General features: G+C 29.7%; 1 protein-coding gene across 5 annotated transcripts; it reads left to right on the top strand.

Moving 5' to 3' along the window:
* Window positions 1-843: 843 nt before the first annotated feature.
* On the top strand, window positions 844-5,386 carry LOC120071135 (DEAD-box ATP-dependent RNA helicase 20-like). Of its 5 annotated transcripts, XR_005480166.1 has the most exons (11): window positions 844-1,080; window positions 1,184-1,749; window positions 1,845-2,024; window positions 2,129-2,290; window positions 2,371-2,525; window positions 2,814-2,906; window positions 3,009-3,094; window positions 3,192-3,418; window positions 4,169-4,282; window positions 4,372-4,452; window positions 4,597-4,657. XR_005480166.1 is itself a non-coding variant. In XM_039023214.1 (10 exons), exons 1-9 carry the CDS (start codon window positions 1,025-1,027, stop codon window positions 4,449-4,451), a joined length of 1,605 nt encoding a protein of 534 aa, XP_038879142.1. In that variant the 5' UTR covers window positions 844-1,024; the 3' UTR covers window position 4,452; window positions 4,597-4,738. The 5 variants fall into 5 exon arrangements, 3 of the variants coding, with proteins under 3 accessions (XP_038879142.1, XP_038879143.1, XP_038879141.1); XR_005480165.1 differs by having other exon boundaries at window positions 3,192-4,282; XM_039023214.1 differs by lacking the exon at window positions 4,169-4,282 and having other exon boundaries at window positions 4,597-4,738.
* The last annotated feature ends 7,149 nt before the right edge of the window (window positions 5,387-12,535 follow it).

Genomic DNA, 12,535 nt, shown 5'->3' with positions numbered 1-12,535 from the left:
TGATTTGCATTTTTGTTCGATATAAGCCAAATTTTAAAAACAAAAACAAATTTTCAAAAGCTAATTTTTTTAGTTTTAAATTTTAGCTTGGTTTTTTAAACCATTAGTAAAAGGTAGATAGCAAATTAAGAAATTTGGAGGTAAAAGTAATGTCTGTAGACTTAATTTTTCAAAAAAATAAAAAAATAAAAAACAAAATTTTTAGCAAACGGAGTCTTAGTCTTCATGTTTTGATTTTGATTTCAATTTAGTCTCTAAATTTCAAAATGCTACAATTTCACTTTTGAGATTTGAATTTTGTTTCAATTTTGCCCATAGGTTTTAAAATTTACACTTTTAACTTCAACTTTTCATTAAATACTCACTTTTAGTCATTGACGTCAATGTCTATTAGTTTTAAATACCAATAGCGAATAGTGAACCTTTATTAATCATAATTATTTTAAATTAATCAACAACTATTAATACTAAAGACAAAAAATGAGTGTTCAATGAAAAATCGAGATTAAAAGTAAATCTTGAAATCTAGCACTAAATTGAAACAAAATTCAAATCTCGTTAATAAAATTGTAACATGTTAAAATATAGGACTAAATTAAAACTAAATTCAAAATTTGGAGACTAATACATAACTTTTTAAAACTCAGAGGCCTATGAAAACTAAACCTAAATCCTAATGATTCACAAAGTATATTTCCCCGCCCTGTGAACATCCCGATTGAACAAATGGGCCTGAATTTTGGATATCATCCAATTCGAAGCTTAAGCCCACGGCCCATTATTATTGGCCTCGTAGCCCATCATCATCGGCACCGACCATTTTCAATACTTCGTTTTGTTCTCGTCTCTTAACATGAACCCTTCTTCTTCCTCTTCGCCTGTAGATCTTGAATACGTCGAACCGGAATAGTAAGGGTTGCTGAAGGCTACGACCGGTCAGTTATCTTCCGTTTCCGAATTCCACCGTTGAAGCATATTAGTCTGTTTCTTCTACTTTCGAAATCCTACAACGTATTTCAGAATCATGAATCCTTATGACCATAGATACAACGATCCCAATTCCTACCGAGAACGCCGAAGGTAATGTTCGTATTTTGAAGGTCTCTTTCTTTTCTTTGATTTCGCTATGCTGCTTCTGATCTCTCTACCCTTTTCTTGGTGACTTTTGATCTTTCTTCCGCAGTGACCTTGTGGGTCTACAGCCTGCTGGGCCACCGCCAATAGTAGGGCGTGAATCCTTGTACAAAGGTTATCAACCTCCTCCAGTTCCATACTATGGCCGTGAAAGAGGTGGAGGAGGTGCTTTACCTAATGCAGGAGGCTTCAATGGCTTCCCACGGTTTCAGCCTCCCGCAGGACCGTTTAATATCGGCCGCGGTGGCAGTGGTTCCGGTAACAGCGGTGGTGGTCGGAGAATGTTTGATTCGGGGAGGGGCGGTAGAAGAACTGGTGGGAATATTGGTTTTGGAGGTGGACGTGGTGGAGGCACGGGATTTGACGGCCGTGCTGGCGGAAGAGGGGCTGGACGTGGTGGTGGTTCTTCAAGAGGGGATTTAGATAACATAGTCCTTCCGAATCAGAATTTTGGCAATTTAGTCCCTTTTGAAAAGAATTTCTACACTGAGTGTCCTTCTGTTCGTGCAATGACGGAGTCTGAAGTTAAGATTTACAGAGAGAGGCGTGATATTAGAGTGGAAGGATACGATGTTCCAAGACCGATTCGGAGTTTTCAGGAGGCGAATTTTCCTGGTATTTTACATATCCCATGAATTAAATGAGATATGTATTTATGTTCCAGTATTCAAAAAACTTGCTGATTGATTCTTCTTTATTTCGTTTGTTAGCTTACTGCCTTGATGTAATTGCGAAATTGGGATTTGTTGAGCCAACTCCAATTCAGGCTCAAGGATGGCCGATGGCCATGAAAGGAAGAGATTTGATTGGCATCGCTGAGACTGGTTCTGGGAAGACTCTAGCCTATCTACTGCCAGCTTTAATACACATTAGTGCCCAGCCTCGTTTAGGTCAGTGTTATATTACAGTTTTTCAGACTTAGTTTCTTTTTGTTGCCACTGTTCTTTCGACCATTGACATTGTGATCATTTGTTCTCCATCTACATTCATCCAGCGCATGGTGAAGGTCCTATTGTGTTGGTGTTAGCACCCACTAGAGAATTAGCTGTTCAAATTCAACAAGAGGCTACTAAATTCGGGTTGCGTGCTAATATTAGAAGTACTTGCATTTATGGTGGGGCGCCGAAGGGCCCTCAAATTCGTGATCTTAAAAATGGTAATTGCGTTCACTGAACTGTTTTTTACTCTGTTTGTGGTTGGTTACTTCAGTAATTTAGCAACTTCATTGTCTCTCAGGTGTTGAGATTGTTATTGCTACACCTGGTCGGCTCATAGATATGCTCGAAGCTGGCCACACTAACCTGCGGCGAGTGACTTACCTTGTTTTAGATGAAGCGGATAGAATGCTGGACATGGGATTTGAGCCTCAAATAAGGACTATCGTTAGCCAAGTATGATATTCCACCCCCACTTCCTTCCCCTATACATTGATAATGGAATTGCATGTGGAGATTACAATTAGTGTTATTTTTGGCTCTAGTTGGGGCGTTTACCAAACTTTACAGTTTTGATGGTGCTTCTGGAAAATTTTCCATTTATTATGTTGCATTGTTCAGTCCTCAAATTATTCTGAATGTGGTATTGAGAAAATTTTCTTAAGAGCTCTTTAAAAGAAGATCTGTTTATTATCATGTAGTACTCGGTTCTCAACTCTGTCTAAGAGCTTTTTCTCTTTACAGATCCGACCTGATAGGCAGACATTATATTGGAGTGCCACATGGCCAAGGGAGGTTGAGAAATTGGCTAGACAATTTTTACGTAATGCATATAAGGTTAGGTTGGAAATTCCTTTTTGTCAATTATCACTCTGCTTCCGTATCCCCTGTAGTTGTTATAGAAACAGTTATTGACATTTAAATGTTGTGATGTATCAGGTGATTATTGGTTCACCAGATCTTAAAGCTAACCAGTCTATAAACCAAGTCGTTGAAGTTTTGCCAGAGTCTGAAAAATATAGAAGGTTTGTTAAAAGTTTGTGATATTCATCCAAACATGTGAACACACAGACATAGAGATTCTCTTCCTATTTTTACATTTAGCTTATTTTTCTCATGCAGGTTAATAAAATTGCTTGTAGAAGTGATGGATGGTAGTCGTATTCTGATTTTTGTGGAAACAAAAAAGGGATGTGATAAAGTAACGAGACAATTGAGAATGGATGGATGGCCAGCTCTATCCATTCATGGCGATAAAAAGCAGGCTGAAAGGGACTTGGTTTTGTCAGAATTTAAGAGTGGAAGAAACCCCATAATGACAGCCACAGATGTGGCTGCAAGAGGGCTTGGTAGGATTACTACATGTCAGGTGTTTTACGTTTTAATCTAGGCCCCGTTTGATAACAATTTCTTTTTTAGTTAACTTATACATGTTTCCTCCAATTTTCTTAGCATGGTTTTCATCCCTCTTAAAACAAATATTTGAATTCTTAGTAAAATTCCAAAAACAAAAACAAGAGTTTTATCTATTTTTGTTAGTTTTCAAAACTCGACTTGATTTTTGAAAATATTGGTAGAAAGTAAATAACGAAACAAAGATACTTATGGATGGAAGTAGTGCTTATAACCTTACTTTTCAAGAACCAAAAACTAAATATTTATCAAATGAGGTCTTGGGTGTTCGTTTTCAAATTCTAATGAGTCGGCCAGCTGCTTTCCAGTTCCCGAATATAATTTGTGGCTTGGGTGCAGAGGAGAGTTCAATTGTGCAATGTGCAGTGCATGATGATTGTGAGACTGCTTGGTTTTGCCTCCCATTTTAAACTGCATATGCTTTTGGTTTCTTTCTCTGGACTAAAGAGATTTTTTTGCTTCCCAACACTGCCTTAGGTTTAGTTTACATGCTACTTCTTCTGGGCTCCCTTCTTGCATCCTTTGGGGTAGTAATGTCATATGGTGAAGGAAGAAGGTTTGGTTTAAAGGAAACAGAGCCAGTCCCTTTTCTTACTGGCTGCTAGTACATTGTTAAATCATGGCATGAATGTCGTATGGAGACAAAGATGATGTTATTTTGAGGTTTCTCAATGATTTTTTTCCAGGTTAAAGGGGAGGGAAATCCTATTCTCTGTAAATCCTATGTATTAATGGGTTGGTAAAGGATAATGAGAAAGCAGAATTTGATGAGTTTACGTAAAGAGATCATTTCCTTTGAGGTGCCTGAGATGGTTATTTTAGTTCTCTATAGTTATCCGAGTATTTAATTGGTACCCATCCACAATTATGGAGCTGGTTGTTTTTGCAGCCTGGTTGACTCATTCATTATTGCATTGTTGGTATGGAAGTCGTCGTGGTGACAGCTGCTACTTATCCCTGCAAAGTTAAGGTGGGCACATTTATGTAGTAATGAATGTGTTATCTTACTTTTGGTCACTAGATCTTACGAGTGCAGGGATAAGGTGTTTTGCAGTTTTATCCATGCTCCTATGTTGCATGCCTTATTTAATCTAACAATCACTATCTGTTGTAGATGTGAAAGATATAAAATGTGTGATCAACTATGATTTCCCATCAAGCCTCGAGGACTACGTCCACAGGATTGGCCGAACGGGTCGTGCTGGTGCAAAGGGAACTGCATTCACATTCTTTACTCATGAGAATGCGAAACATGCTAGAGATCTTATAAAGATACTGCGAGAAGCAGGGCAGATTGTCACCCCTGCATTGTCTGCTTTAGCCTCGTCTAGTGGCTTTGGAGGTAACTTTTCTCCTAATCCTTCAGGATATGGATATAGTAAACGGAAGTCAGAAGTGGATGATTACAATTTGAAAATTATTTTTCTGGGTGTAGGTTCTAGCGCTAAATTCCGCCCTCAAGGACACAGAGGTGGCTTTGGTAATCGAACAATGGTTTCGGGATCAAATGCGATCCCTCTTGGTTTGGCGACAAGGCCTCGCTAGTTCTGCTCAACTCGGAATGAAGCATATATGCTAGGTAAGTGTAATGTTTTTGAGAAATGTGGACCATTTTCATTCATGTAATATAGTTGACTTATTTCTAGAATTGTTTGGCATGAAAATGGACATGCGGGTATATCTGTACATAAAACCAGAATTCTGGTAGACATTGTTGACAGTGTTAGGGTTAGGTTTGGTGGATGTAGGGTTGGTGAAGGTGATGAAAAAAGGATGCTTACGATATTTGAATCCTAGATATTTAGTATCTATCCTCGTGAATCAATATATGTAATCCAAACGGCCGGTAAAATCATGATTTGGTTGAGTGTGGAGAAAGAATGGAAGCTATGGTTTTGAAGGAACGTGATTGTCAATTTACTTTTTTGATGTGATTTCTTTTTTAATTACTGCTAATTGAAGTAGGTGATTTGATTTTGATTAAGCTTAATGGTGATGGGTGGGTGAGGATGGATGAGCGTGATGATCCATACTTTTCTTGTTTGTTCACGGACTTGTTCTTTACCCAATCATACAAAAGCTATTATTTGAAAACTAACACATTAATTAAGTTAAATTATTTTTTTTTTCCAAAGTTAGAATTTAGTTTTAATGGTTTGATATGGAGTCTAATTTAAGAGTTTTGCTGATTCTAAAGATTATTTAGACGGTTTTATCCAATGGTAAGAATAAAATTCATTCTCCCTATATTTAGGGATTAAATTTTAATTTTCTTCCCAATCATATGGGTCAAATTTGTAATTTAATCTACTAACTACATAAAATATTGAGCTGTTATAAGGAATTGATAATAATTGAGGCGTGGTGTATATTCTTTTAAATGGAGGATCTTAGGGTATATTGAAGGTGCACCTCACACATGACGCACAAAAAATATATATACATTGTTTTTCAAAATAAAATAAGAAAAGTTCATCATGTGACCCACCCTGTTTGGAAGTCTATGATTTTTATTTTAATACATATTGATAATTGTTATTATAGCATGGTGGAAATTTTTTGTCAAAATTTCAAGATTTTAGCTATACGAGAAAATTTTCGTTTTTCCTCTCATTTTGAGAAAAATTTGAAATTTTGAGAATCTTTTCGTTTTTCTTTTTTTGGAATGAATTATGTTAGTTTAATTCAAGTTTTCAATTTTACGGTTCTAATTACATGCAATGGTATAGTTTTACACATTTTGGCTGAAGGATTCAAAGTTTTTCAATGTGCTATTTTTTTTAAAAAAAAAAACAGTTCGAACTTTCATTTCTAAATCAATTGAATTTGAAAAAATTATAAAAAAGAAATTTTATTTATTTTAAATTTCATTCAAATCTTTTTCATTTTCATTAAATTTTTACATTATTTTAATTCAAAATTGAATTGGTATGAGCTTTTTTTTCTTTTACTATCTAAAATTTTCATTTTCATTTCTAAATTTATGTTCTTACATTGACATTTACAATATACATCTAAATGCTTGTTTTATTTTATAGAAATGATGATTAAAAATTATCAATTATAGTCTAATTAAACCACCATCGAAGTTTTAGTAAATTATAACCGTTTTCAACAAGTTTCATAAAGTCTTCTGAAGTGTTCATTGTTATCAATATTTCTGTAAAATTATGATCTTGATATTTTTATCGACATTAATATTTTAAATCTTAGTATATTAAATCTTGGTTATATCGTCAAACAAACGGAACACGGACAATAAAAATAATGTATATTAATGATTTCTTTTTTCCTTTTTTCTTTTTGCAAAGGATTAAAATATATATATATATATATATAATTGTTTAAAAAGAAATATAAGTCGTTAAGAATTAATTTATTTGCTAACATGACTATATATGTCAACCTTAAATATATAATTTGAAACATTTTCAATTAGTTATTAAATAGTTTATGATATTTTTCAACTCTTAAACTTTTAGATAGCCTCGACGTTGACATCGCACAAGTTGAAACATGAAATATCGGTGATAGGATGGATTAATTGTTCCTATTAAATCTAAGAGAAAAGATTAAGAAGAAAAATTTTTAATGATGAAAAGATTTAGGTCCCATTAGATAAAATATCGGGATATATATTATTTTTGTTTGCATTGCATTAAATTTTTTTTTAAAAGAAAAATAACATAATGAACATAGTCAAAGACGTGCATGATAAATGACATGGTAACTTTAAAGGAGTCATGTTTGGGAATAGGATATCTGAAAATCAAATATGACTATATTTGGTTGTGTTTGAAAATGCTATCAGAATTTTATGAACAAAAATTATGTTTGTATTTAATTTATGAAAGTAAGCACGAATATCTTTTATAATTATAGGAGATTAATAAATTAACCAATAAACAATATTCAATATATCGATAGAAAATTAACTAATTATGAATCAATAATAATTTTAATTATAAATATTTGAAAAATGAGTATTTATTATTAAAAATTAACCAATTAGTATAATATTAAATATAATCTAGATACTTTAATTAATTAATTATTTCAACATTAGTAATTTTAATTTTAGTTAAATAAATATAAAAAAAATATTTTAATAAACAATATATTTATAAAAAGTAAAAAATGAGATAAAAATTATAAATGAAGTAAATAAAAATTAATAACAATAAATAATTAACTGGTCAATAATGACTACATGTTCATAACGAATTATCAAAAATTAAATTAATCTCGATAAATATTATTTGATTATTAAAAAAAATTAGGTAATAAAATTATTGTTATTGAAATATGATTTTTTGTATTAATTAAATTTAAACTAATCTTAGTTTACTAATTAAATAAATAAAATATTGTTGACAAATAAATTATTAATTTTTCTAGAAAATGTAATTGCATTCATTTAATTTTTAATTATAAAAGTAAGTTAAGTAAATATTTAAATAGATTATTATTGATTATTTAAAAATAAATATTTATATTATTTTATTAAATTAATATTTATTACTTAATTATTAACTATGTTTAATGTGAAATTATATATAAAATAGAAACATATGAAGAGGGGAAAAGAGAAAACTCACGGCTTTGGAAGAGAATAGAAAACTTTTATTTGTGAGAAATGAGGATAGATGACAAATGGTCGAAAATCCTCTGATCCAATTTATTATGCTCGCTTTGGTTGTAAAACTTATAATTTGGTCATTAATCTACTAAATTTTCATAAAGTCAATCAATTTAAACTATTCAATACGACTATCTTTAAAAATCATTAATACATTAATTCTCAAACATGGTATATTTTATTTATAAATTTCCTTAAAAAATTATCATTAAATTAATTCTTAATAAACCAGATTAATTTTTTTTTTTACAATTAAATAGTTTTTATTGAAATTTAATAAATACCTAACCCACCATTCATTTTTTAATTAAAATTAAATAAATAAGAAAAGTAATGATAATAAAACCCGAAGAGCATAACAGGAATACATATATCAATAAAATATAATATAATATAATAATAAAATAAATAAATATTGAAATAAATTAAACATGATATAGAAATTAACAAAACAAAATAAATTAGCAAAATATAAAATAAGAAATTTCTCTAGATTCTCCACTTTCTCCAATTTTCATGGAATTTGTCTAATATTGTGTATTTCAAAACCCACCAAATGCCACTATTTATAGGCAATTTGACAAATAAAAGGTGAATTACATAGACATTAATAATATGTAATGTTGAAACATATAGACAACGCCATGGGAGAAGAGAACATGATACATAGTCAATGAATACTAAATATGAGCATCTGATGGGTATTATCAAGTCACTACTTAGTGCTAATGTCTAAACCAAAAATTATTATTATCACGTGACTAGTTTCAATATAAATTAACTAAATTTAAGATTTTTTAAAATATAAAGATTAAAATTAGTCAATTGAAAGTACAAAACTAAAACTAAAATAGAATGACACCATTGAGTTATTATCACGTGACTAAGTGTAAGAATTAAAATAATATTATAACTTTATAAAACTTTTACTTATTTGAGTTTTTTTAGTACAATAACTAGGGATGGGAGATTAAACCTCTGACTTACAGGAAAGAAGATCATGTCAAATACTATTGAGTTAAGCTCATTTTGACATTTATTTGAGTTATTTAAATCGATAGTGTAAACTTTATTTATTTATTTCAAAGTTTTAGCTGTTATTTTTTCAATCAACAATTTTTTAGATAGTAATTAGCATCTTATCATCGAATTTGACAAAAACGTTGTCAAGTTTGATGAAATGTGCATGTTTCTTCAAAAAAATAAAAAAATTCTGAGAATACGAAATAAAAATCTGGCAGAAAAACAATAACTAATAAATGTCTTTAATTGTTTTGGTTTACAACACCTATATAGAACGAAAATAAAACAAATTCTTTACCTAAAATTAAAACTATCCTTATAAAGTACTAAAGGGACATTAACATTAACTAGGTATTGTCAAAAAAAAAAAAGTGTAGATTATTTTAATTTAGGTTATAATGGTATGTGTTTGAGGTGTAAATTATTTTAATTTAAAAAGAAAATAATAAACGCTATAGAAAATAATAAAAAAATGATAAATGTAAAATAGTAAAAACAATAATAAATAGTAAATACTGTAACAAGTGGGGGTTTTGAAATGGTATTGACGGTAGCTAATTAGAAGTTTTGAAATAGTTTTTATTGTAATAAGAGGTGGTTATTATATTTTGATGATAACTTTTGCCTCAAACACCCCCTTAGTGTTAATAAGTATTGACTTGATCTGATGGGTATTATCAAGTTACTACTTAGTGTCGATAAAAGAATATTAACTAAGTACTTGATAATAAGCACACATGTGACACATGGATATTTATAATAGTTTATACTTGATGTATCTATTTCTAGTTTGATACGTACTACTTAGTTAATGTTTTTTTCTTTTTTTTTTTTTTCTTTCTTGATAATACCTAGTTAATGTTAATGTCCCTTTAGTACTTTATAAGGATAATTTTAATTTTAGGTAAAGAAATTATTTAGATATTTCCGTTCTTTATAGGTTTTGTAAACCAAAACTTAAAAGACATTCATTAATTATTGTTTTTCTGCCAGATTTTTATTTCGTATTCTCAAAATTCAACTGTTGTTTTTTTTATTTTTTATTTGTGAAGAAACATGCACATTTCATCAAACTTGACAACGTTTTTGTAAAACTCAATGATAAGATAAAAAATTATTGGTTGAAAAAATAAAAGCTAAAACTTTGAAATAAATAAATGAAATTTATACTACCAATTTAAATAACTCAAATAAATGTCAAAATGAACTTAATTCAATGGTATTTAATATGATCTTTCTCCCTGTAAATCAGGAGTTCGATCTCTCATCCTTAATTATTGTACTAAAAAAACTCGAATGAGTATAAATTTTAAAATGTTATAATATTATTTTAGTTCTTACACTTGTGGTGTCATTCTAATTTAGTTTTAGTTTGGTATTTTTAATTGTCTAATTTTAATTTTTATATTTAAAAAAAAAACTTAAATTTAGTTAATTTATACTAAAACTAGTCACGTGATAATAATAATAATTTGTGTACCATAGAAGTTTTTTTTTTCACAATTTATAGAAGGAAGGTTACGAGATTTTTTTTTTTTTTTGGAAGTTATCAATCTACTGAACAAAAATGAGAGCTCTTTAGCCGAAATCAGGGTTTTCATTAAGATTTTTTTTTTTTTTTTTTTCTAACTCTATGGACTAAATTTTTTAGATTTATTGACAGTATACAAAATAAAACTAGACATTCAAAACTGCATGGATCATGAAACGAAATTGAATGTACATCAACGATAAAGTGAAACAAAATTTAAAGTAGGGATGTTAAAAAAAACTCGATGACTCAAAAAATTCGGTCAATTCGACTCAAACTATTTGGTTTGGATTGGGTTATCAATTCATTTAAGTCGAATTGGTTCAAATAAATTGAAATTTTTTATGGATTGGATTGGTTCATAGGTTCATCTAAAATAATTCAAAAAAATTTGAATCAACTCAAATTTATTATTAATTTTTAAAAATATGTTTTTTCTTACTTGTGTTACAATTATATATATACACATATTTATTTTAATTTTATTTAATTTCATAATATTTTTTTAATAGCTTATTCTCTAACTCTTAGGAGTGCAAACAAAGTCTCACGTTGATTAGAGAAATAATGATAATGAGTATATAAGTGTGGACAATTATTTTTATTGCTATAAACCTTTTGGGATAAAGCCAAAAGCAAAATCATGAGGATTTATGTCCTAAGTGGACAATATCATACCATTGAAAGAGATACGTGAAAGTCTATTAGCTCTACATTTTGAAAAAGAATAACATAAATTGAAATTAAGTTGTCAATCTTAATTTAATAAATGAAAATAATTAAATAATTTTTTTTTTACATATTAGTAAACTAATCAAATAATCCAAGTAACACAAACCAATCAAACCTAAATATTTCATGACTTGGGTTCATTATTTAATAAGAGTTATTCGGATTAAACAATTAGGTCGTATTAAAAAAAATGCTTCAATTAAATCCAATCCAATCCAATCCAACAAATGAACCCCTTGAATAAATGGTGAAAATGTCAATTTATTTATTATTATTATTATTGAAACAGACCAAATGACGTGTCTCATTCAAATACTTCTAATTTTAACAAGTATACATATATGAAATATGGAAAAAGACAGCTATTTGTATTGGAAAGGGACAGAACATCGCACTTTGTAGGACAGTGCCCTTCAGACCCACTTGGCCCACTCAATTATTGAAGGGATTGCCGTTTTTTTGAAAGATTTTCACTGCCCTACAAATTTCAAAATTATTTTTGTGGCACATATTTTAACACAAATTAAATCTTCCCCTCTTGACTTTCCTTCTAATTTCCTTTTATATTTTGTAATTGGTTGAATTTATCCAATTTTATTCATTCAAATTTCAAGTAATCTTAAATTTAGTCCTAAAGTAAAATCTGAATCTTTCATATTTAGTTCATATTTAACGAAGGATAAGAGTAAATTAGTTATAGAAAGAGCAACTTATCTTGAATGGTACTTATAACCTCTTATTTATAAAGAGGTGAACCCTAAGATTTCTAATTCGAAGAAATTGAAGAAAGGGATAAGTGGACACTGTAAAGGAAAGAAAGGGATTGAGGCCGAGACGACCATATTGGACCATTCGATCCAATTTTTGTCTTTTGGTTCAAAATGTTCCATTAACCATCGTTATAACTTTGTCGTTATAAATTTTAGAAACATATTTATATGGCGTAGCATGTTTTCTCGTAGAAAAATATAAAATTAAATAAATCTAAAATAAATACAAAAATGATATATTTTAACATTTATTTTATTTTTAGCCCTTTATCAATTTTTTTTTTTAATATTAGAACCCAAATCTCGGGTCCACCCTTTATTTACACTCAACTTCTCCCCCACTAAATCCCAAAGGGGA

The sequence above is a fragment of the Benincasa hispida genome, chromosome 2, assembly GCF_009727055.1.
Source record: "Benincasa hispida cultivar B227 chromosome 2, ASM972705v1, whole genome shotgun sequence".
Taxonomy (NCBI): Eukaryota; Viridiplantae; Streptophyta; class Magnoliopsida; order Cucurbitales; family Cucurbitaceae; genus Benincasa; species Benincasa hispida.
The sequence above is the reverse complement of the archived record's forward strand: the minus strand, read 5'-3'. Positions and strand labels throughout refer to the sequence as shown.

Coding starts and splice junctions, on each gene's coding strand:
- LOC120071135 (XM_039023213.1), top strand. CDS start 1,025: ATGAATCCTTATGACCATAGATACAACGATCCCAATTCCTACCGAGAA. Junction 2,907..3,008: donor TTTTACGTAATGCATATAAG/GTTAGGTTGGAA, acceptor GTGATGTATCAG/GTGATTATTGGTTCACCAGA. Junction 3,095..3,191: donor GAGTCTGAAAAATATAGAAG/GTTTGTTAAAAG, acceptor TTTCTCATGCAG/GTTAATAAAATTGCTTGTAG.